The following is a 23481-nucleotide window of genomic DNA, read 5'->3' as shown; positions in this document are numbered from 1 at the left end:
GGGCGGGGGGAGTAGGACTAGCTGGAATGCTCTTGCAGAGAGCCGGCATGGAATCAACGGCTGAATGGCTGCCTTCTGTGCTGTAACCATTCTATGATTCTATGATTTCCCACAGGGTGCAAGGCAAAATAGAAGGGAAGGTCACCTCACGCCTCCTTGTGCCAGGTTTCATATAATTTTGGCCTGGGTAAAAATGTCAGCCAGGAATGGTTCATAGTCCACGGGGACCCACACAAGGAGAAGGGGAGAAAATACTTTGAACAACAAACAAAACTAGGTAACTCAAACGTTTTGTCTCACTGTTTCGTTCCCATTTCCGTTTCATGCAGTACTGCAATCAGACACTAGATGTCACGTTTCACTGCTGCCCATTCTAGATTTTGAACAATCTCACTGTAGCAGAGGACGTCTATCTATTATTTTTATATTGCCACCTACAGCAAATCACCCATTACAATTTCTTATTCTTGGCAATGCCATCATACAGAGCTCCCTGGTCCATTGACGAGATAACTTGTCTATGGCTTACAACACCCAACATCAGCCTAGGAAAGCATCATAAGTTTCCCTCATCCAATGATGCAATTTAATGTTCTGCCTCTCTGCTGGCTGAAACCCCACCCCACCCCTCCCCTCCCCTTTTGGAACTGCCTGTTCAACTTTGCTAATGTGGGTTTTAGCTCCAGAATGGACTGTGGGATGCTGGAGGGACATAACAGGTTAGTTTACTGTTATTATTAAATAAGACATTGGGAAATATTTTACTTTGTGTGTAACATTACAGGAAATTCTTTCACCAAGTTGTTATCATAAACCAATAACAGTATTTAAATCTAGGCTGACGCACCAGTGTAGTACTGAGACACTCCAGTGTAGTACTGAGGGAGTGCTACATTATCAGTGGTGGTGCCCTTCAGCTAAACCAAGCCCCTGCCTGCCTATTTCTGTGATTCAGGTGGACGTCAAAGATCAAAGAACACCAATCAAGGGATTTGGGGATCAGGTGGGAAAGTGGAGTTGAGATCAGCCATGATCTGATTGAATGGCGGAGCAGGCTCGAGGGGCGGTTTGGCCTACTCCCGCTCCTATTTCTTATGTTCTTAACACGGTGTTCTCCTGGTTTCCTGGCTAATATTCCTCCATCAGTCACCACCACCAGAAGCTGATCATTCATCCCATTGCTATCTGTGGGGGATTGTTGTGTGCATGTTTCGCCACATGACAGTAACTGTACTTCAAAGTAGATCATTAGATGTTTCTGAAAGACGTGATCAGGCACTGTACAAATGTAAGTTCTTTTTCTTTGGCATAGTAAGAGGGTGTTTTAGGGGTAATTTTATCCTAACTCACCATACGGGAAACCAATGGGTTCAGGTGGAATGCTGGTTTTACACCCCGCCTAATAATAGTCTCCACTGACTTCAATGAAGAGTAAAAAGAGTATAAAACCAGCGTTGCACCCGATCCTGTCAGTTTCCCGACGGGCAGGTTAGGTTAAAATTGCCCCCAATGTTTCTTTAACTTTGCACGCATAGGAATTATACCCCATGATGCACTATAATACTATACTACAGGCCAGTCAGTTTAACCTCAGTGGTGGGGAAACTTTTAGAAACGATAATCCGGGACAGAATTAACAGTCACTTGGACAAGTGTGGATTGATTAGGGAAAGCCAGCATGGATTTGTTAAAGGCAAATAGTGTTTAACTAACTTGATAGAGTTTTTTGATGAGGTAACAGAGAGGGTTGATGAGGGCAACGCGGTTGATATGGTGTATATGGATTTTCAAAATGCGTTTGATGAAGTGCCACATGGTAGGCTTGCTATTAAGATTGCAGCCCATGAAATAAAGGGGGCTATAACAACATGGATACAGAATTGGCAAAATGACAGGAAACAGAGAGTAGTGGTGAACAGTTGTTTTTCAGACTGGAGGGAGGTGTACAGTGGTGTCCCCCAGGGGTTGGTGCTGGGACCACTGCTTTTCTTGATATATATTAATGACTTGGACTTGGGAGCACAGGGCACAATTTAAAATTTGCAGATGACACAAAACTTGGAAGGGTAGTAAACAGTGAGGAGGACAGCGATAAACGTCAAGAAGATATAGACACTCTGGTGGCATGGGTGGACACGTGGCAGATGAAGTTTAACGCGGAAAAATGCGAGGTGATGCATTTCGGTAGGAAAAATGAGGAAAGGCAATATAAACAAGGGGGCACAATTCTAAAAGGGGTGGAGGAACAGAGGGATCTGGGGGTATATGTGCATAAATCATTGAAGGTGGCAGGGCAGGTTGAGAAAGCGGTTAAAAAAGCATACGGGGTCCTGGGTTTTAATAATAGAGGCGTGGAGTACAAAAGTATGGAAGTCATGAACCTTTATAAAACACTGGTTCAGCCACAACTGGAGTATTGTGTCCAATTGGTGGATGGGGTGCTTGATTGGCACACCATCTGCCACCCTAAACATTCACTCCCTTCACCACCGGCGCACTGTGGCTACAATGTGTACCATCCACAGGATGCACTGCAGCAACTCGCCAAGGCATCTTCGACAGCACCTCCCAGACCCGCGACCTGTACCACCTAGAAGGACAAGAGCAGCAGGCACATGGGAACAACACCACCTGCACGTTCCCCTCCAAGTCACTCACCATCCCGACTTGGAAATATATCGCCGTTCCTTCATCGTCGCTGGGTCAAAATCCTGGAACTCCCTACCTAACAGCACTGTGGGAGAACCTTCACCACACAGACTGCAGCGGTTCAAGAAGATGGCTCACCACCACCTTCTCAAGGACAACTAGGGATGGGCAATAAATGCCGGCCTAGCCAGCGACACCCACATCCCATGAACGAATAAAAAAAAATTCTGGGCACCACACTTTAGGAAAGATGTGAAGGCCTAGAGAGGGTGCAAAAGACATTTACTAGAATGATTCCAGGGATGTGGGACTTTAGTTACCTGGATAGACTGGAGAAGCTGGGGTTGTTCTCCTTAAAATCATGAAGGGTCTAAACAGAGTAGATAGAGAGAAACTGTTCCCATTGGCGGAAGGGTCAAGAACCAGAGGACATAGATTTAAGGTGATTGGCAAAAGAACCAAAGGTGACATGAGGAAAAACTTTTTTACACAGCGACTGGCTAGGATCTGGAATGCACTGCCTGAGCGGGTGGTGGAGGCAGATTCAATCATGGCCTTCAAAAGGGAACTGGATAAGTACTTGCAAGGAAAAAATTTGCAGGGGTACAGGGATAGGGCGGGGGAGTGGAAATAGCTGGATTGCTCTTGCACAGAGCTGGCGTGAACTCGATGGGCTGAATGGCCTCCTTCCGTGCTGTAACCTTGCTATGATTCTATGATAATGTAAAATAAAGCTGAAACATAATGACATAAAATACCATAGGCGATCAAAGATGGAGAGAATAAGGAATAAAGAAAGGAGACTGGCAGGGCAAAAGTTAAGCTTTTTAGTTAGTGACCCAAACTTCCTGGGGTGGGAGAGAATGAAATTGGGGCACCAGGTTTTTGCCCCATGTAAGAAGCATTCTAAATTCTAATCAAGGGGAACATGTGCAACTCTTTCACCTGCCCCCATTCCCCCCAATCCTCACCACTTACATCAACAGCAAGCTTTGGCGGCATGTCAGGAACGTTCCCAGTCTACCATGAGAGGTCCACCCAATGGGTTCAGCTGGGAGCTGGCGTATGTTCTGTACTGGGCTGTAGAAAGGTCCACGGCTGACCGAAACAAAGGTGGTCAATCCCAGAGGGGATCAATTATCTTAACATTATTAGGGGTGATCTAATTGAGGTGTTTAAGATGATTAAAGGATTTGACAGGATAGATAGAGTGAAACTATTTCCTCTGGTGGGAGAGTCCAGGACATGGGGGGATAACCTCAAAGTTAGAGCTAGGCCGTTCAAGTGTGATGTCGCGAAGCACTTCTTCACACAAAGGGGAGTGGAAATCTGGAACTCTTCCCCCACAAAGCTGTTGAGGCTGGGGGTCAATTGAACATTTCAAAACTGAAATTGATAGATTTTTGTTAGGCAAGAGTGTAATAAGGGTTATGGAACCAAGGCGGGTAGATGGAGTTAAGATACAGATCAGCCACGATCTAATTTAATGGCGGAACAGGCTCGAGAGGCTGAATGGTCTCCTCCTGTTCCTATGTATCTACTTGCTTCCTTAGGAGCATTTAAAAAAAATGTGGATATCTTCCCTCTTTGGCCCTTCCTAAGCCTCAGTGTCCCCCTGTCAGAGTAGCAGGATGCCAAACCCAAACACTGCCGCCAGCACAGTCGGGCAGGTGTCTCTGTTGTACCTCCATAGGTGGGATCAACGTCCTCTTGAGCCAGCGGCCAGGAGTCTTCATATTACAGTACATCTCAGTACTACTATTGTAATATTGGAGGATTTTTCAGCGTTACAGTGAATGAGCTTAAATGTGAAAAGAAATATTCAGCCCAAACAGTACAGTAATCCCCTGTTAAATGTGTGATTTCAGCTCGCCTGATGACTCAGCTGATTAAGAAAATGGTTTTCTGAATGCGTGCTGCAAATGGAGAGTCTCAGCCCTGGTAGCGCATATTGGGAAATTGCGGGCGCGCATCATACGATTCTCCAGGATGGCAGTCGTGGGCACAATGTCCAGATATGTGCTCCCAGCAGGCAGGAGCATCACTCCATCAGAGTGCACATTTGGAAATCAGCCACTGTGTGGCGTACAGATCAGGAAGGTCCTAGGTTCAATTCCTCAGCCCCCAGATTAGGGAGGACAAAATTGTCCAGGATTTTAACTCCTGATGGTTACCCAATGCATATATCGGATATGGTTTTATTAATAGAGGCAGAGAGTACAACCGCAAGGAAGTTATGCTAAATCTTCAGAAATCACTGGTTAGGCCTCAGCTAGAGTATTGTGTCCAATTCTGGGCACCACACTTGAGGAAGGATGTCAAGGCCTAGGAAAGGGTGGAGAGGAGATTTACCAGAAAGATACCAGGGATGAGGGACTTCAGTTATGTAGAGAGGCTGGAGAAGCTGGGATTGTTCTTAGAGCGGAGAAGGTTAAGAGGAAATTTAATAGAGGTGTTCAAAATTATGAGGGGTTTTGATAGAGTAAATAAGGAGAAACTGTTTCCACTGGCAGGAAGGTCAGTAACCAGACACAGATTTAAGATAATTAGCAAATGAACCAGGGGGACGAAGAGGAGAATTTTTTCTTATGCAGTGAGTTGTTACGATCTAGAATGCACTGTCTTGAAAGGGCGGTGGAAGCAGGTTCAACAGTAACTTTCAGAAGAGATTTGGATATACACTTGAAAAGAAAAAATTTACAGGGCTATGGGGAAAGAGCGGGGGAGTGGGACTAATTGGATAGCTTTTTCAAAGAGCTGGTACAGGCACGATTAGCCGAATAGCCTTCCACTTTGATGTATGATTCTATGATATGTGTGGATGCCTGGTAAGAACAGGATCCTGCTTGGCAAGTTGACTATCTTGTGCTCACTCACTGTAGGCTCACACATGAAAAGAATGGCAGCTTGGGCAGAGTACTGGACGCTGTACCCCAGCGAAGAGTCAACGTTGCCGGGAAAGGAGGCTGGCACTCCAACCAGGACTGCAGCTACTCAGGTGTTTTGGAGGACACAGGTGCATGCAGTTCAGCACTGCTCTTTGGGGTATAAATGTGCCTTATATTAAGAACCTGGAGAGGGAGTATGGATTTTAAAAAGATGGAAAAGAATGACGCATAGCATTGCACACAGTGAATTATGTTTACTCCACATACCCATCTTCTGTTTATATTCTTGAATTTTCAGTTTCATTTGCTTGGTGTCGCTGTGCCCTTTTGTCACCCGCTCCACCTGCTCTTTCACCTCCTTCTCTTCCTGAAGTCGCTTCTCTGTATATTTCTGCATCAATTCTGCTGCCTGAAATGATAGATTTTAAGATATAAAAAGACCTGTAATCTTTGAAGAGTAAAAAGTATTAGCATCTTCTTAGATTGGTTTTATTGACACTTAAACTATTGGATTTTTATATTCACCTTTAGGTTACAGACAGGTCCAAGGAAATTTCAGTCTCTCTGTGCTGGCCATTTCTTAAAAAATATCAGCTCATGCACCATGACACTGAAGCAGACCCTAATCTTACAGTAATAAATGAGAAGACTAGCATTATTATGATATTAACCTGACACAACAAAAATCAACACCACATATACAATTACATAGAGTTACATAGAGTCTGCAGCACTGACACAGACCATTCAACCCAACTGGTCTATGCTCGTTTATGCTCCACACGAGCCTCCTCCTACTCCTCTTCCCCTAACCTTATCAGCATATCCTTCTATTCCTTTCATCCCCGTGTGCTTATCTAGCTTACCCTTAAATGCATCTATGCTATTCACCTCAACTACTCCTTGTGGTAACGCATTCCACTTTTTTCCCACTCTTTGGGTAAATAAGTTTCTCCTGAATTCCCTATTTAATTAAGTAGTGATTATCTTATATTTATGACCTCTATTTTGGACTCCCCCACAAGTGGAAACATCTTCTCTACATCTACCCGATCAAACCCTTTCATAATCTTAAAGACCTCTATCAGGTCACCCCTCAGCCTTCTCTTTTCTAGAGAAAAGAGCTCCAGCCTGTTCAGCCTTTCCTGATAAGAATATCCTCTCAGTTCTGGTATTGTCCTTGTGAATCTTTTTTGCACATTCTCCAGTGTCTCTACATCCTTTTTATAATATGGAGACCAGAAATGTGCACAATACTCTAAGTGTGGTCTAACGAAGGTTCTGTACAAGTTTAACATAACCTCTCTGCTTTTCAATTCTATCCCTCGAGAAATGAATCCTCGTGCTCGGTTTGCTTTTTTTATGGCCTTATTAACCTGTGTTGCTACTTTGTGATTTCTGAATAACAACTAAATAAAATTAAATACATTATTCTCGTTTGCCCCATCTTCATCCCCCCCTTTATTTTGTCTTCTTCCATATTCTCTCAAGATTTATTTTACTTTAGTGCCAGCTAATGTAACTTTTATATTTACTTTTATTTAATCTCCTCTGTGTCCCAGATCCCATTGTTCAATCACAGAAATTGTTCTCGAATTGGTTGAAAGTTTTTTCTTCAATCCAACTGAGGTCCAGAAATCCAAAGCTCAGAAACGTCACATCATCGGGTTAATCACAGAAATTTCAGCACAGAAGGAGGCCATTTGGCCCATTGTGCCTGTGCCTGTGACAATTTATGGTGCAATTACTCTGTGTCAAATAGAAGTATACCATCACTGTATGAATTATCTCAGCCATGGTGTCAGTTATTTAGTCACACCAAGAGTGCAGTAGGGATTATTTATATTTCTTTACATATGTTTGTGTTTAAGTATTTCTCCTCCCTTGGAGAGATTGCCTGTCAATTTTTCTCCAGCTGTACCACAGTCTTATCTGGGACCCGTGCTTTAACAGCCAAAGTTGGTGGCAGGTATCCTATTTCCAGAAAGTCTCTAGGATAGTCTTAACATACAACTATAGAAATTTACAGCTCAGAAGAAGGCCATTCGGCCCATCATGTCAATCCCGGCTCTTGCAAGAGCAGTCCAAAATGAAATCCAACTGCCCTGCCCTCTCCTCATAGCCCTGTTTTGTTCCTTTGCAGTGATTTCTGCCTCAGCCATTCCCCATGGTACAGCATTCCATGCTCCAACAACCCCCTGTGTAAACAAATGTTTCCTATCTTCTCGCTCATTCTTTTTGTGATAGCTTTAAAGTTATAACCCCTCGTCACCGATTCCCCTCGCCCATGTGCCTTGATGAGTCAGGGTGACCTTAGTGATAGTGCTGGTCGTGTGGTCATACCATGATTTCCCCCCCCCCCCCAAAATGAATTCAACGCTCCTCAAGGTGAGAGGTGTTAAGCGCTGTGGAATGGGCCATTTTCCATTTCTAGCATCTACTGATTGGATCAAGCATGGATTAATGGCTGATTTTCTGAGTGCGCAACGGTTGCAGGGAGGGTTAGTTGGGGCCTTGCCTGCTGGCCACGTATATCGGGAAATTGTTTGCGGGCCAGCCTCAATTTTCCATCAGCCTTGTAAAGTTCCTTCTACACTGCCCCAACACTCTTCTGAATCCCAACCTCAGAGGAGCACCCTGCCCACCCCACCACGCCCCCACCCCAATAGTCCCAATGTGACATTTTTCCCTTTTCCCACACCAGCCATTCTGTGGCCCCTCTGACCTAGAGTGCCAATCGGTGCTGAATGATTGGCAATTTTGCACTCAAGCTCACTTGGAACTGGATTGAGACCGCTCCAACCCATTTCACATGGGATCATTACAGCTGGTGGACAAAGCAGACTTGCACCTATTAGTCCCTGCTGGATTCAAACCCAGGTCCCAGAAGTGAAACAACAGTGCCTGATCCACTGAACCACCCAGACCCCAACACATTGAGTGACTCCGTATAATGGAAGGTTCTTATGAAAGGACAGACACATGATTGCAATCACATTTATCCAAGGCACGGATGACGTGATCCAATAAATATCCAACATCTTGGGAAACCAGGGAATTATAGACCAGTTAGCCTAACATCTGCTGTGGGGAAAATGCTGGAGTCTATAATTGAGGATAGGGTGACTGAACACCTCGAGAATTTTCAGTTAATCAGAGAGAGCCAGCATGGATTTGTGAAAGTTAGGTCGTGCCTGACAAACCTGATTGAATTTTTTGAAGAGGTGACTAAAGTAGTGGGCAGGGGAATGTCAATGGATGTTATTTATATGGACTTCCAAAAGGCATTTGATAAGGTCCCACATAAGAGACTGTTAGCTAAGATAGAAGCCCATGGAATCGAGGGAAAAGTACGGACTTGGTTAGGAAGTTGGCTGAGCGAAAGGCGACAGAGGGTAGGGATAATGGGAAGGTACTCATATTGGCAGGATGTGACTCGTGGAGTCCTGCAGGGATCTGTCTTGGGGCCTCAATTATTCACAATATTTATTAACAACTTAGATGAAGGCATAGAAAGTCTCATATCTAAGTTTGCTGATGACACAAAGATTGGTGGCATTGTAAGCAGTGGAGATGAAAACATAAAATTACAAAGGGATATTGATAGAGTAGGTGAATGGGCAAAACTGTGGCAAATGAAATTCGATGTAGACAAATGTGAGGTCATCCGCTTTGGATCAAAAAAGGAAAGAATAGGGAACTTTCTAAATGGTAAAAAGTTAAAAACAGTGGATGTCCAAAGGGACTTAGGGGTTCAGGTACACAGATCATTGAAGTGTCAAGAACAGGTGCAGAAAATAATCAAGAAGGCTAATGGAATGCTGGCCTTTATATCGAGAGGACTAGAGTACAAGGGGGCAGAAGTTATGCTGCAGCTATACAAAACCCTGGTCAGACTGCACCTGGAGTACTGCGAGCAGTTCTGGGCACCGCACCTTCGGAAGGACATATTGGCCTTGGAGGGAGTGCAGCATAGGTTTACTGGAATGATACCCGGACTTCAAGGGTTAAGTTACGAGGAGAGATTACACAAATTGGGGTTGTATTCTCTGGAGTTTAGAAGGTTAAGGGGTGATCTGATCGAAGTTTATAAGATGTTATGGGAACAGATAGGGTGGATAGAGAGAAACTATTTCCGCTGGTTGGGGATTCTAGGAGTAGGGGGCAGAGTCTAAAAATTAGAGCCAGACCTTTCAGGAGTGAGATTAGAAAACATTTCTTCACACAAAGGGTGGTAGAAGTTTGGAACTCTCTTCCGCAAACGGCAATTGATACTAGCTCAATTGCTAAATTTAAATGTGAGATAGATAGCTTTTTGGCAACCAAAGGTATTAAGGGATATGGGCCAAAGACAGGTATATGGAGTTAGATCACAGATCATCCATGATCTTATCAAATGGCGGAGCAGGCACGAGGGGCTGAATGGCCTACTCCTGTTCCTATGTTCCTATCTCGGCCTTATAACTTGAAGCAATGGAATGTCTCAGTACCTCCTCTTTCTGCTGAGCTGCCTTCTTCCTGTTCTCCTGGATTCTCGCCTGCCGTGCCAGTATTGCGTTCTTGAAGAGGATTCTTCCTTCAAGACAACGGCGTTGTACATCTGTCAACTGTTGCTCCATATGCTCCTCCTCCTTTTGCTTTTGCCATTCCTCAAGCTTGGAGGGATCATAACCTCCTTCTATTAGATGATCAATTCTGAAATGGCCACAATAGAAGCTCTTGTTAAGGCTTTGTTTTTTCTTTTAAGGTTTTGTTTTTAATATTAGCAGTTGATTTCATACCACAGAATAAACAACTTTTTTTAATGACTGATGTCTTTTGCCTCAATATCTTTCATACATGACACAGTTTGTTAGGGCTTGTCCACCATTATAAAAAATGCTCCTTTTCGAGTCCTTTAATGACAGCTTCCTCCCTATTTACGTAATCTCCTCAAGACAATGTTTGTCTGATTATGCTTGGGATGTTTTTCCTGCTGCTTCAAGGCATCTTTCAGCCAATCGAGGTCTACAAATTCAACAGTCGCAAGGGTCACATCACTGGGTTAATCACAGAAAGGAGGTTGTTTGGCCCATTGTGCCTGGTGCCAAAATATGGTGCAAATACTCAGTGTCAAATAGAAGTATACTACCTCCGTATGAATTATCTCGGCCATGGTATCGGCTGTTCAGTCACACCCACAGTGCGGAAGCGATTGTTTGTATTTCTTTAAAACTGCAACAACACAAGTCCCAGCCAGAATGGAGATGATTGGGTAAATCCCCCGTCAATCATGCTCGCAGACTCCACTGTTGTAAGTGGCTGGGATTGATTTTACGCATAAAATTTGCGTTATGTAACTATTCTCCACTAACTGCATTTTGCTGGAGAAATAATTCTGCTTTTATCGGGAGACTTTGCTGTAGTTTAGGTCATGAGTTCTGTTGGCTGTAGCTCATAGAGGCCCTGTTTAAATAGACTCTGTTTCCTGTAGTACGCTGTTTAAAAACACTTAGCTGTTGGCTGAGCCAATAGACCTTGTTTGCTGTAAAATATACCGTTTGCTGTGAGTCCTGCCATAAGTCCCTCCCCACCTCCAATTCATTGGCTGACACAGTGGTGTCAACACTCACTTTGTTTCTTGACATACGTTTGTGCTGTGGGTATTTCTCTTCCCTTGATTTTCTCCAGGTATACCACACTTCTATCTGGGTCCCATGGTTTAACCACCAAGACTGGTGTCAGTTAACCTACTTCCATAAAGTCTCAAGAATAGTCTGACCATAGAACTATAGAAATTTACAGCTACATTCCTCATGCTTTTTCTATGACTTCTAAACCTGGCTCATTAAAGGGCTCTGGGGTAATGTTTTTTTGATAAATGAGATCTGAGGTAATGCTTTCCATTGAAGGGGCTCTGTGGTTTTATCACCTGTTTTGCAATCCTAATAAAATCCAATAAGGGACTCAAGAGAAACCTTTTCAATCAGTGGTGAGAATGTGGAATTCCCTACCACATGGAATGGCTGAGGCGAATAGCATTGATGCATTTAAGGGTAAGCTAGATAAACATGTGAGGGAGAAAGGAATAGAAGGATATGTGGCAAGGGTGAGATGAAGTAAGGTGGGAGGATGCTCGTGTGGAGCATAAACTTCGGCATAGACCAGTTGAGCTGCATGGCCTGTTTTTGTGCTGTAAATTTCTATGTAATTCTACGCAATCCACAGCATGGTGTGCCCGGCACATGATAAACTTGCTCAGAGAGCTTAGCCTTGAGCACACTTGACCGGGCAGCACAAAATCGAGCATGAATGCAATTGAGTGTTGCAACCTGCCAAAAAGGGGACGTTTTCATGGTGGTAGAAAAGTGAACAGATTGTTCACAACGGTACAGGAGAGATATACGGGTGACACTTCTCCCTTTGGTGTGAAAGAGTTAGAGGTCCCTTTTCCTAACTCGCACCAAATCCCGCTCACTCATCACCTCTGTGCTCACTGACCTGCCACATCCACACTGGCTCCCAGTCTGGCAATGCCTCAATTTTAAAATTCTCATGCTTGAGTTCAAATCCCTCTGTGGCCTCGCCCCCTCCCTAGCTCTGTAACCTCCTCCGGCCCTACAACCCTACCGATCTCTGCGTTCCTCCAATTCTGGCCTCTTGCACATCCCCTATTTCCTTTGCTCCACCATTGGTGGCCGTGCCTTTAGCTGCCTAGGCCCTAAGCTCTGGAATTCCCTCCCGAAACCTCTCTGCCTCTCTCTCCTTCTTTAAGAGGCTCCTTAAAACTTACCTCATTGACCAAGCTTTTGATCACCTGTCCTAATATCTCCTTATGTGGCTCGGTGTCAAATTTTGTTTCATAATGGTCCTGTGAAACGGCTCGGGACGTTTTACTGCGTTAAAGGCGCTAAATAAATGCAAGTTGTTGTCGTTATTCTTGTCCTGTTGCAGGAGATGCATCAAAAAAGGGTGGCCCTATTTGGAACTGAAGGTCCCGGAAGTTCTTCACACATGGCAGCAAATGAGGAATAAGTTTGCTGGTATCAGGAATAAGACAAGGGTGTATTTGCTCCTCACTTTTGCACGTATTTTCCTGTGGGACATAACAACCATGGCGCAAACCTAAGTTGGGAACTGCTACACCCTCTGGGAGGTACCATTTGATACATTGGTGGCGGCCGAGGAACAGCAGACATGACCCAATGCAGAGGCCAAAGTGCTCCTCTGCTGTTATGGGTTTTTTGAGTGGGGTCAGCAGTCATGGATCTGTTCTTCTAAGAGCCAAACCCCATCCAGAGTTTCTTCTTCAAATAATGCATGCACTATGGTCTCCTGCACAGGTAGTATTTCCCGATCTGTTTTGTGAGTGGCCTTCAGTGTCCTCTTAAAGGCCGTTGGTTATACTGCACATTATCTGGTACAAATGAGTTTAGCATGTGCAGAGCATGGTCCATTCATTAGGAATATAGTAATTGCTAGACGAAAAAGACCAAGGTCCATCTAGTTCGCCTTCTACCATCCTGGTAGTCGCATGATGCAACAAAAATGGAGTTGTTGACTTACCATGGCAATCAATCTCTATCAATTAGTCTACAACAGACCCATGCATGAGGCGAGGAAAACTCCAGTGGTGGAGAGCGATGAGAAACATAGGTCCAAAGTCACCTGATCTTCTCAAGCATGTTACACTCACCACATGTCACGACTCAAATTACCCGTATATTGTATTCCAAAATGTTATTTTCTGAAATAAATCTCTCTAATTTGCATTTGAATGAATCAGTACTAACTGCTTCCACCGTCTCCCTAGGGAGCCTGCTCCACAGATTGACACTGAAATATTGTTTCCGTAGATTAGTTTTGAATTTACCTGCCCCCCACCCCATTTGTACCTTGACATAGCAATTGGGCTCCTACGTATGTCACAGAAGCCTATTTTCATACTACAAGTAACCTCCCGCCTGAAACAGGCAGGCGCTCCAGCCACCCATCTAGGGATCATACCCAAGATGGCGGTGGCCCGAGAGCCAGCATAAACAGGGTGGTAGGTGATCCAATGCCATTTTTGGCCTGCTACCGCCCTATTTACGCCGGGTGGAGGGAGTTAAAATTGGCCTTACTATCCTGTATGTGACTCAGCACGTTCTTTTAATGCTGACTGAGATTTTTTTGAATAGTGTAATTATTTTTGATGGGGACATTTAAAAGCCAGTAAGTTGGAACCAAGCCATCCAGAATGTGAAGGTCCCAGGTTCGATCTCTACTTGTGCTGAGTTAGCTGATTACCAGCCAAGGCAGCAGTAGAGTTACAGTTGTCCTTGGCTCTCCTAGGTTAGGGGGAAAAAAATCAGCCAGGATTCTCACTCCTGATTGCAGTCCAGGGACTAGGGTTGCCAACTCTGGGTAGACGTATTCCTGGAGGTTTCATCACATGACGTCCCACCTCCAACTGCCCCATCCAGCCAAACAGTCTTTTCTCCCACCTCTAATATTTTTATAACTCATGAAAGTGTATGAAGAAAATGAAAAAACACACAATTTTATTAATGCCCCTATGATTTTTCTCCCTAAGTTGCTCGCAGCAGTGTTCAGGAGATTCATCTCCAATTCCTGGAGACTCCAGGACAATCCTGGAGGGTTGGCAACTCTACCAGTGAAGTTCGAATGTGTTGAGGACAATAATGGCTCAGCTATGATGGTCCCAGAATGGCCTGCTGACACTTGCTATCTAGGCTGATAGATGAAGAATGGCCATTTGTGTTATATACTGGGAGGAAAGTCGCACCTGCAGAACCCTATTCCAGCAAAGAATCGACATCGCCAGGAAAAGTGGGAGAAAAACATATCTGAAAAAAGATTAACTTAGCAGTGATAAATCTCATTAGGATTTTGCGATTACTCAATGTTCCTTCACTCAGTGTTCTGAATGACTTTAGTTGATTAAGTCTCAGCATCATAATCACACAAGAAAGGTTATTAAGTTGAAAGCTAATGGCCTAGAAATTTGACCATGCAGTGGCCTTTTCTCAGTGGCTAAACTGCTTCCTAAGCCTCCAATATGGCAGGCAGGAAGCGCACGCTTATTACAAACTGGAATTGCGCCACCCGCCATATTGGTACAGGCAACAAAATTGGCATCCAGGGCCCACACCTGAAACAGGCCCATTCAGGCCCGAGGTGCACATGATATTGGGTCTCGGGCCTCTATCACCGATTGTTCACTGTGGGCTCGCTCGAATTTCTAGCCAATATGTTTATTTTTGTCAAAAAGCCAAGCATGCAAGTTCTGTGTGGGCCTCAACAGTGGCCAAGGTCTTGAGCTCACAAGCTGCTAAGATGAGACTATTGCTTCTAATTGAGTCTGCTTGATACTTGTTCAAACAAAAGTCGCTTTTTAATTGTTTTAACATAGTGGCAACTCCAAAGCAAGCTTGCTGGATTCGCTAAGGTCAGCGGCTTGGGAAGACCTGATCAAATAAACGTGTCTTCCTGGCTTAATGAATTTGACAGGTTTGCTTTGGCATTGCCTCCGGTTGCATAAGACCTGCGCATACAGAGCTGGTGGTACTAGGATGCCACTAAACCCAATCTAAAAGCAGCTAAAGAGAGTGCTGAAAGCACAGTACCTTTGGAGTTCTTCTTTCACTCTACGCTGGTATAGGATGTTCTCCCTCAGGATGGCTGTTGTGTTCAATTTTATTGGAACATTTTGCATCTATTTGACAAGAGAAAATGCATCTGCTGGTCAATTCATTATTTGCTGCATCACTGTATTAATCCACGTTCAAGACTTACCCAATGCACATTATAGCTGCAACAACAAGCCTGACTGACAAATGAAGAGATTCATTGAAAGAGAAAAAGTGCTCTGGTTAACTGCAAATCTGAGCATAAAGAACACCTGGAAGTGATTGCAAGGTAGTAATCTAATCAAAGGCATCTTGCTGGAGTGGAGCATGCAGCTCTTGCTGGAACGTGCGCCTAATTAGATTTTTTTCCTGCACTCTTCAGCTCAAAGATTTTTTGCGCCCTAACTTACTGTAAGTACGAGCTTTTAACAGCGTGGCGAGGGCAGCGGGGTGTCTGGGACTTTAGTGAACAGCGGGACCAACAGTCTATCTCCTCAACCGATGAGATCTAATGATTGAGAAAGAAACGACGGAGAAGGAGGATGAATTAGAGTCAAACCAGGCATAGAAAGAGAAATAAAGAGAGGGAAAGAAAGATTGGATTAAGAGAGAGAGAGAAAAGAGAGAGTAAGGAAAAGTACAAAAAAATGTAAAAATTTTAAAATTAACATTTTTAAAATCTCGAACAACAATTTATTATGTGCAGTAATGAGATTCAACAGTTTAAATTGTTCCCTTTCTGGGACGGAGAGATTGATGGCATTACATTAACAATTATCACATTGTTAAAAGGGTATTTACACTATTAATTATGAGCCCTAACTTTCTGTGGTGAGTAATGGGCAATTAATGTGCAAATCCAGCAAGTTTCTTAAAAAATAACGAGAAGGCTAAGGGCGAGATGCCGTTCGTGCGAGGCAAACGGCAGAGCGGCGTAGATCGACCAGCAAGTTTTGAAGCAACTCACGGCGTACCTCTTAATCCCCTGAACTTGCTGGCCGATTTGCGTATCAATAACAGCTTGCGTCGTTAACACGCCGTTATTTTTATGCCTTTCAATAGGGCTCTGCCAATCACCCAGCGGGAGAGTGCATCACATGATGCAATACGGAGCCATACAGAGCAGGAAGGTCCTGGCTTCGATACCTAGTCTGTGCCGAGTCTGCTGCTCTTGGTTGGGATAGCAATAGTGGCGCTCTAGTTGGCCTTAGTGACCCAGGATTAGGAAGAAAGAAAATCAGCCAAAACTTCTGCTCTTGATTGCTATTCAGTGACCCCTGCTGGAAAATGTGTGAGAGTGTGTGCGTGAATGTGTGTGTGTGTGTGTATGAGTGTGTGCGCGGGCGTGTGTGTTTCTTTATTCAGATCAGGTTCAACTGTAATGACCCTGGAGATTAAATAGCCTATTAGCACTCACTGTCCAGGCTCACATGAAAAATGGCCTCTTGGACATGGTACTGGAGGGCTATCAGCACCCATGGATTTGCACCCAACATTGGTCACCAACTTCAACAGGGAAGAATATTGTAGAAGTACCTTTCATTATATAAATAACGTAAGAAGAAAGGTGAACACACAGAAAGTTTCTTTGTGCAAAGAATTAAATAGTAAAACCTGGAATATTTGGGGGAGAAAATGGTATTGTCATTCCTAGGAACCAATTCTGTCAGATAATGAGACTGTAACTAACAGACAGGACTTCAAAGAGCAAACTCTTTGTTCCTGTGCCCTCACTGACACACTCCTTTAAGCACACCTCTGAATAAGAACGAATATCTCAAAGAGGCTCTTCGCTTTGCTTGCGGTAGGCCACAGGTAGAAGAGTCCTTGAAGGCCAGAATGGAGCTGGGGCTAGCTCCTGAAGACAGCTGCAATAGTTCACTGGGCAGGTGCCTCTTGCTAAGAGCTTCGGGGGCTGCAGGTAAGTTTTTTTTGCAGGAGATTATTGCTGACCTTTGGACCTTGGAAAACAAAGAGGTTTCCTTCAAGGATCTTCCTGTTTCTTTGGTATGAGGAAGAAGAGGAAGAGGATCAGGAGGACCACTGCAGAGATACCAGGGACCTTAAGCGACCTCTGGCCCCTATACATTGGTACACAAAGGGTACAGGAAATCTGGAACTCTCTCCCTCAAAAGGGTGTTGACGTTGGGTCAATTGAAATTTTCAACAGTGAGATCGACAGATTTTTGTTTCGCAGGGGTATCAAGGGCTGTGGAGCAACAACGGGTAAACAGAATTGAGGTACAGATCAGCCATGATCTAACTGAATGGCAGAACAGGCTCGAGGGGTTGAATGCCCTACACTCCTGTTCCTGTTCTGTCTGCAGACCCAATGCTACTTCATTGCAACGCCTCGATAATGCTTGAGAAAGCTGCGCCTTCGACTCCATATCCTCTCCATTATCAAGATATCTCCTTATAATATCTCCTTATGTGGCTCAGTATCAAATTGTGTTTGATAACGCTCCTGTGTAGCGCCTTGGGACATTTTACTATGTTAAAGGCGCTATATAAATGCAAGTTGGTGTTGCCGATGCCGCATTCATGAATAATAACTGTGTTGTGGCAGCTGCCAGGCAGCTGTGGGCACAGCTCATAAGGGGGGGCTCTCAGCTAAATAGGATCCAAGCACACTGCTAATTGAGTCTATCTATCATGGAGCCTCTTTGGCAATAAACTTAACTCATTCTCTCGTGAACACGTAGCTCTACTCTACAACTGCCAAGGCTCCCATCTGGATAACATTCTGCTGCTCCTTCAGGCTGGCATTCACCCACCGTGGCCCAATTCATTGCACGCACGTTCTGTCAGGGACAAAAACATTTCTCTGAGAAACATCTGACAACCTACTGTTTGTGAGATATTAGGACAGGTGACCAAAAGCTTGGACAAAGAGGTAGGTTTTAAGGAGCCTCTTAAAGGAGGAGAGAGAGAGAGGTACAGAGGTGGAGAGGTTACGGAGGGAATTCCAGAACTTGGGGCCAAGGCAGCCGAAGGCACGGCCACCAATGGAGGGGCAAAGGAAATTGGGGATGCACAAGAGGCCAGAATTGGAGGAACTCAGAGATCTCAAAGTATCTACAGGTTCTTAGAAAGCTGGCTGATGGTCTCCATCTAGAGACTTGTGGTACTGAGGTTGGCACTTCCTTGGCTTTGGTCATGGGCCATTTCCCCTTTAAGAAGAAAGTACAGTCTCAAAGCACTATGAAATACAGGGGTGAGAACAGCTGCTGAAATCATGTGCGTCTTTCACGACTTTCCTACATGTTTGGTTGTGAGTAAAGTACACTTGTAGGAGAAGGAAGGAAGTGTGAAGGTATTGTGCTTCCTCCTGAATGTTGCTGGTGAGTTGCAGATGGTATTCAATGCAGTGAGGGAAATGTAACTGCAACTGAGAAAGATATTTATGATAGTGCATTCATAGTATCATAGTAGATACAGCACTGGAGGAAGCCATTCAGCCCATCGTGCCTGTGCTGGCTCTTTGAAAGAGCTATCCAATTAACCCCATTCCCCAGATACTGCATTGAGCCACATAGCCCTTTCAGCCGCTGCACCAGCTCTGGATTTTCCTCCTTTCCTTTGAGACTCCGCATTGAAAAATGCCTTTTGATGCCTTGGTTTCATTCCATATAAGTGCCTTCACACCCCGTGCTTTCTTCTTAAATGAGAAATGACCCATAACCAAAGAGAAGGAAACGCCACCTTAATATCCCAAGGGTCCTGCTGGAAAGCAACAGCCAGCTATCTGAGAACCTGTAGAAGTCGGAGGAAATAGCACCAGGAGCCCACCATGAATACTTAATGTAGGTTCACCGAGGAAAATTGGGGTGGTCCTTGTCAGAGTAACACTGATGGGTGGAAGTGCAGTTCCAGTGCTATTTTGATGGTAGACTTGCTGAGGAGGAAAACTTAGCTCCTTATTTCAACAGAGGATGCAAGGAGAAGGATGAGGGTGTAAGACAGTGTATTGGTTTGAATGCAATAGGAATGTTTAGTAGGTAAACTGATCTTTATCAGTTATAAGGTGAAAGATTGGCCCGGAATTTCCTGAAAACTTGATTGAAACAAGTGCGGCGTAATTTCAATTTTTGGCACAAAACATCGAGGAAATTCGGATGTAGGTAACTTATGCCCGTTTCTATGCCGTGCCTGAATTTCCTCAATCTTTTTCGCCGATTCTGCGAAAAGTCCCATCGACTTCAATCGGGCTTGGTTTAAAATGGGCTCACCTAGGCAGACAGCAGGTACCAGGAGCTGCTCACCCGTGACACGGCGAGCAGCACGACTCATCATAAAGTGTGTCAGCACAACTCACTGTTAAATCCCAAGATCTAAAATAAGGAATGAAACGTGACAGGTTCCTTGCAGCAATTATCATTTAAACAGTGGAAATAGGTTTCAAAGTGAATGCTGCCCAGTTGTTAAGTGTGTTAGAGAAGCTGTTTGCAGCTTTTGATTAGCAAATCATGACTTTGCACTGCTGACTACTACAGCTAGGAAATACACAGGAAACCCTGAACATCAACACTGCACCAGGAGGGCTCAGAAAATCAGGGCACTTTTTAAACTCTTGATTTAACAAGGTCTTTTCTTCACTGTGTTAATGGTCACCCTGCTCCACTGGAAGACCTAATTGGATTTGAAACACATAAAACTCATTTCAGCCAGCCGCAAGCAGCGCTATTGATAGGCAAAGGGTTCTAAACAATGTCTCGGGGCTGCACCTAACCCAGTAAAGAGAAACTACCACTTTGAAGATTGTTTTCACTGGGAAGATGAAATTATGAACAGGAACGGGTAGAGATATAAAAAAAAACAATCCACAAATGCTGGAAAACTGAAATAATGGGAGGAAGTTATGCTTTAGTTATACAGAGCCTTGGTCAGACCCCATCTGGAGCACTTCAGGGCACCACACCTCAGGAAGGACATATTGGCCTTGGAAGAGGTACAGCACAGATTAACTAGACTGATACCAGGGCTTAAAGGGTTAAATTATGAGGATAGGTTGCATAAACTTGGTTTGTATTCCCTTGAGTTTAGACGGTTAAAGTGATTTAATTGAGGTGATTAAAATGACAAAAGCATTCAATAGAGTAAACACAGAAAAACTATTTCCTCTGGTGGGGAATCCAGAACCTGAGGATCTAAAATTAGAGCTGGGCCATTCAGGAATGAAATCAGGAAGCACTTTTTCACACACAGAGTAGTGGAAATGTGTCACTCACTCCCCCAAAAGGCAGTGGATGCTGGGGGTCAATTGAAATTTTCAAGACTGAGATCGATAGATTTTTGTTGGGTAAGGGTATCATGGGATATGGATCAAAGGTGGGTAAATGGAGTTGAGGTACAGATCAGCCATGATCTAATTGAATGGTAGAACAGGCTCGAGGTTGTTAAATGGCCTGCTCCTGTCCTATGCTCCTCTTTACTTGCTCTGTAACTTCTCCTTTGCAGTCATTCGGTATATTTTCTAAGTAATGAAGGAAGCAGTTTTGTATTAGGCATGTGTGTGGAATAGGGTACTCTTCCATTTATGTGACTTGGTGTCCAAATCAGCATATCTTCCACGACAAATGGACACTCCCTGCTCTGAAGTGTGTTCATTCAATCTTTTCCTCTGCCCATTCCACAACCCTGCTCTCCTGAAATCATTGACTCCTTGCTGGGTTATGGTTCCATAGACACTGGTACCTTCTGGTACAAATGAAGTCAAGATTTGATTGTGACACTTGTAAGTTGTTGGGATCCCAAAATATATATCTATAATATATGAACAATTTTATATCTGTGCACGCTTCCTGTCAGTTTTTTTTCCATTATTAAGTCCTAGGGAAACATTTTTAATGGCAAGGGCCTATGTAAACTTGTCATTCAGTGATTATCTTCCTACCAATGATACACAGCTGCCTCAGTTTTGCATCTTCCAGCTTCTCAGCCTGTACTGCAGGGAAATATCTATGCTGCAACTCTACTTCTCTACTTCCCAAATTGCCATAATTTTTGTCAAAGTCGTCTAAATAAATAAAGACACAGGGGAGATTTTAACCCCTCCGCCCCCCACCATGACAGGCGGGAGAGGATTGGGATGGAGGGTAAAACTGCTAAAAATGTGAAACCCAACCCGAGCCCACGATTTAACCGCGGTGGGTTTAGGGGTATCCGAGTAACCCGCTCTGGAGAGGCAGGTCAGTCATTATAATATTTAAATGATGCTGCGTTCCTCAGATTTTGGCGGCTATTTAAATTTAACGCGTAGGAAACCCGGCAGCTGAGGGGAGGCGGGAGCTGCCGGCTCCAGCAGGTAAGTGCTTTCCCCCGCCCCCCCAAGCAAGCCTGCTGCGATCTGCCGACCCGCCCCGTGATCATTCGACCCCCTACCCGCGATCGGTCGACCACCAACACCCCACCCCGCCCCCCTGTGATCTCTCCCTACCTCCTCGCTGCCGCGTTCAGAGTCTCCCATCACCGACCCCCGATCTTCTTGATTGCAGGGGACCGTCAAAAAATAAATTCTGATGAGGTCCTGCGATACCTCCGCCTTCCCGGTATCTCCGGGTTTCCTGGCCGCTGACACACTCCCCCACTCCCTCTACACCTCCCCGTAAATATAGGGGCCACAATGCATATGCTTTAAAATGGGACTGAATGTCCTGGTTCAGTTATTCCCTGCCTTCTAGTCCCTTTCCACCTGAAGACTAACTCCTCATGTGCAACACAAAAGATCGACCAGTATTTTAAAAATATTCTCTTTTCCCCAGTTTTCCCTCTGATTTATTCCCCTTCCATTCCTCTTCCAATTTGCAGTGACTCACCCTGGGGCACAGCTCCATTAGTGGCCACTCTCTCTTCATGTCTGAACCTGGACAATGACTGTTCGTGAGCTACTTGACTGTGTGGTTCACCACAGCTAAGCTGTTACCCTTTCTCCGCCACGCAGGGATAAATAGGTTTCTATCAGTCATGGGAACTCTGGCGGGCTTCTCCCTTTTCTTCTGGGGGTACTGAGGACAACTTTAGCAAGTCTACTGTTAAAGTCCCATTTTCCAAATGTGTTTACCATCACAAAGAATTATCTCCTATAATTACTAGTCTGCAAATCCCTGCAAGATTCAACTCAGAACCCATTGAAACATTATAGCCTAGAAGTTACTGTTTGCAATATTAGCATGCAGACACTAAATGTGATCTTACGACACTTCTTTGTTAGCTATTTAACAGAGGCATTGCCCTGTTTAAAATAACCTGCAAAGACTTACTATCTCTGCGGGGATCCGTCGTACTTTTGGAAATTTACGTTTCATCTTGGCCTCTTTCTCCTTCATAATTTCAGAGAAAACTCGCTGTCAGGGTTACAAAGAAAGACATGTAAGTAACTATAGCAACAGAAAATATCTGTGAGAGATAGTTTTGCAAACGTTTGTATTTCCATACAGTGCTCGACTATAATTCACTTGTGTAGGTGGTAGGAGCAGACTTTTAAAAGGGTCACTCTTGCACTTTGTTAGATTCTAAGTCTTATGCTTCAATGTACAATTAAGAGGTTGAGTGTGAAAGAGACAAGGCTTACAATGGATCTATAAATGGCCGCGCTCTTACCTTTAAAGGCAATGATGAATCACTATTCAAAATGAAATTTTAAATTCTGAGGTTACATGGAGCTACGTGCAAGTCATGCATGCAGGATTTCATTGACCATTCAACTGTGAAATTGTAAATTTCTGGATTGCACAATCAATGAAAGGACTTCCAGTCCAAAACCGGACAGTGTATCTACATCTACATCTGCACATGTAGATGCTTCTTTCTTACCACGGGTACGCGGTGCAACAGTTCACAAGTATCTGTGTTTGAACAATATAAAAAAGTTCAAAGAAGTAGTACATCGAGTCTCTTCCTATTATTAGGGAGACCTCTGTAATCCCACCTCCCAATAGTGTTTCCTACTTTTCTCTCACTGGAAGACCAGTGGGCGTGGGGGTAGCACTGAGCAAAGGCTGGGTGCTGGTGCTCCAAATGGCTGTGCTATTGAATGATTGCTGTCTTTTCTATGTTTCTACCTCTCTATCTCTGTTTTTTTTTGTTTGTTGTTTTTTTTTGGTGATTTGTATATTCTGTGAGACCTGGCAGGTAACACCTGTCTGTCTGCACACTGATTGCCTTGGCAACGGGCAGTTGAAAAAACTGTCTGTACTCACCAAGCATTGTTCTGTGAATTATAAATGCGATTTCATTTCGAGGATTTCATTTTCACATCGTTCACCTGACGAAGGAGGAAGCCTCCGAAAGCTTGTGAATTTAAAATAAAATTGCTGGACTATAACTTGGTG

The 23481-nt window shown here is 44.2% G+C and overlaps 1 protein-coding gene across 1 annotated transcript in view; it reads right to left on the bottom strand.

Moving 5' to 3' along the window:
- Positions 1 to 23481, bottom strand: part of cfap99 (cilia and flagella associated protein 99) — a 156974-nt gene that overhangs the window by 18362 nt on the left and 115131 nt on the right. The window contains exons 9-12 of the mRNA XM_067982121.1: positions 22411 to 22494; positions 15146 to 15234; positions 10028 to 10232; positions 5805 to 5946 (exon numbers count right to left, since the gene is read on the bottom strand). Of these exons, the coding sequence (XP_067838222.1) occupies positions 5805 to 5946; positions 10028 to 10232; positions 15146 to 15234; positions 22411 to 22494 (520 nt within the window). The remainder of the gene's footprint in view (positions 1 to 5804; positions 5947 to 10027; positions 10233 to 15145; positions 15235 to 22410; positions 22495 to 23481) is intronic.

This window comes from Heptranchias perlo, chromosome 4 (assembly GCF_035084215.1).
Source record: "Heptranchias perlo isolate sHepPer1 chromosome 4, sHepPer1.hap1, whole genome shotgun sequence".
In the NCBI taxonomy this organism is placed as follows: domain Eukaryota; kingdom Metazoa; phylum Chordata; class Chondrichthyes; order Hexanchiformes; family Hexanchidae; genus Heptranchias; species Heptranchias perlo.
Note: the sequence above shows the minus strand (reverse complement) of the source record. Positions and strands in the feature narration are given on the sequence as shown.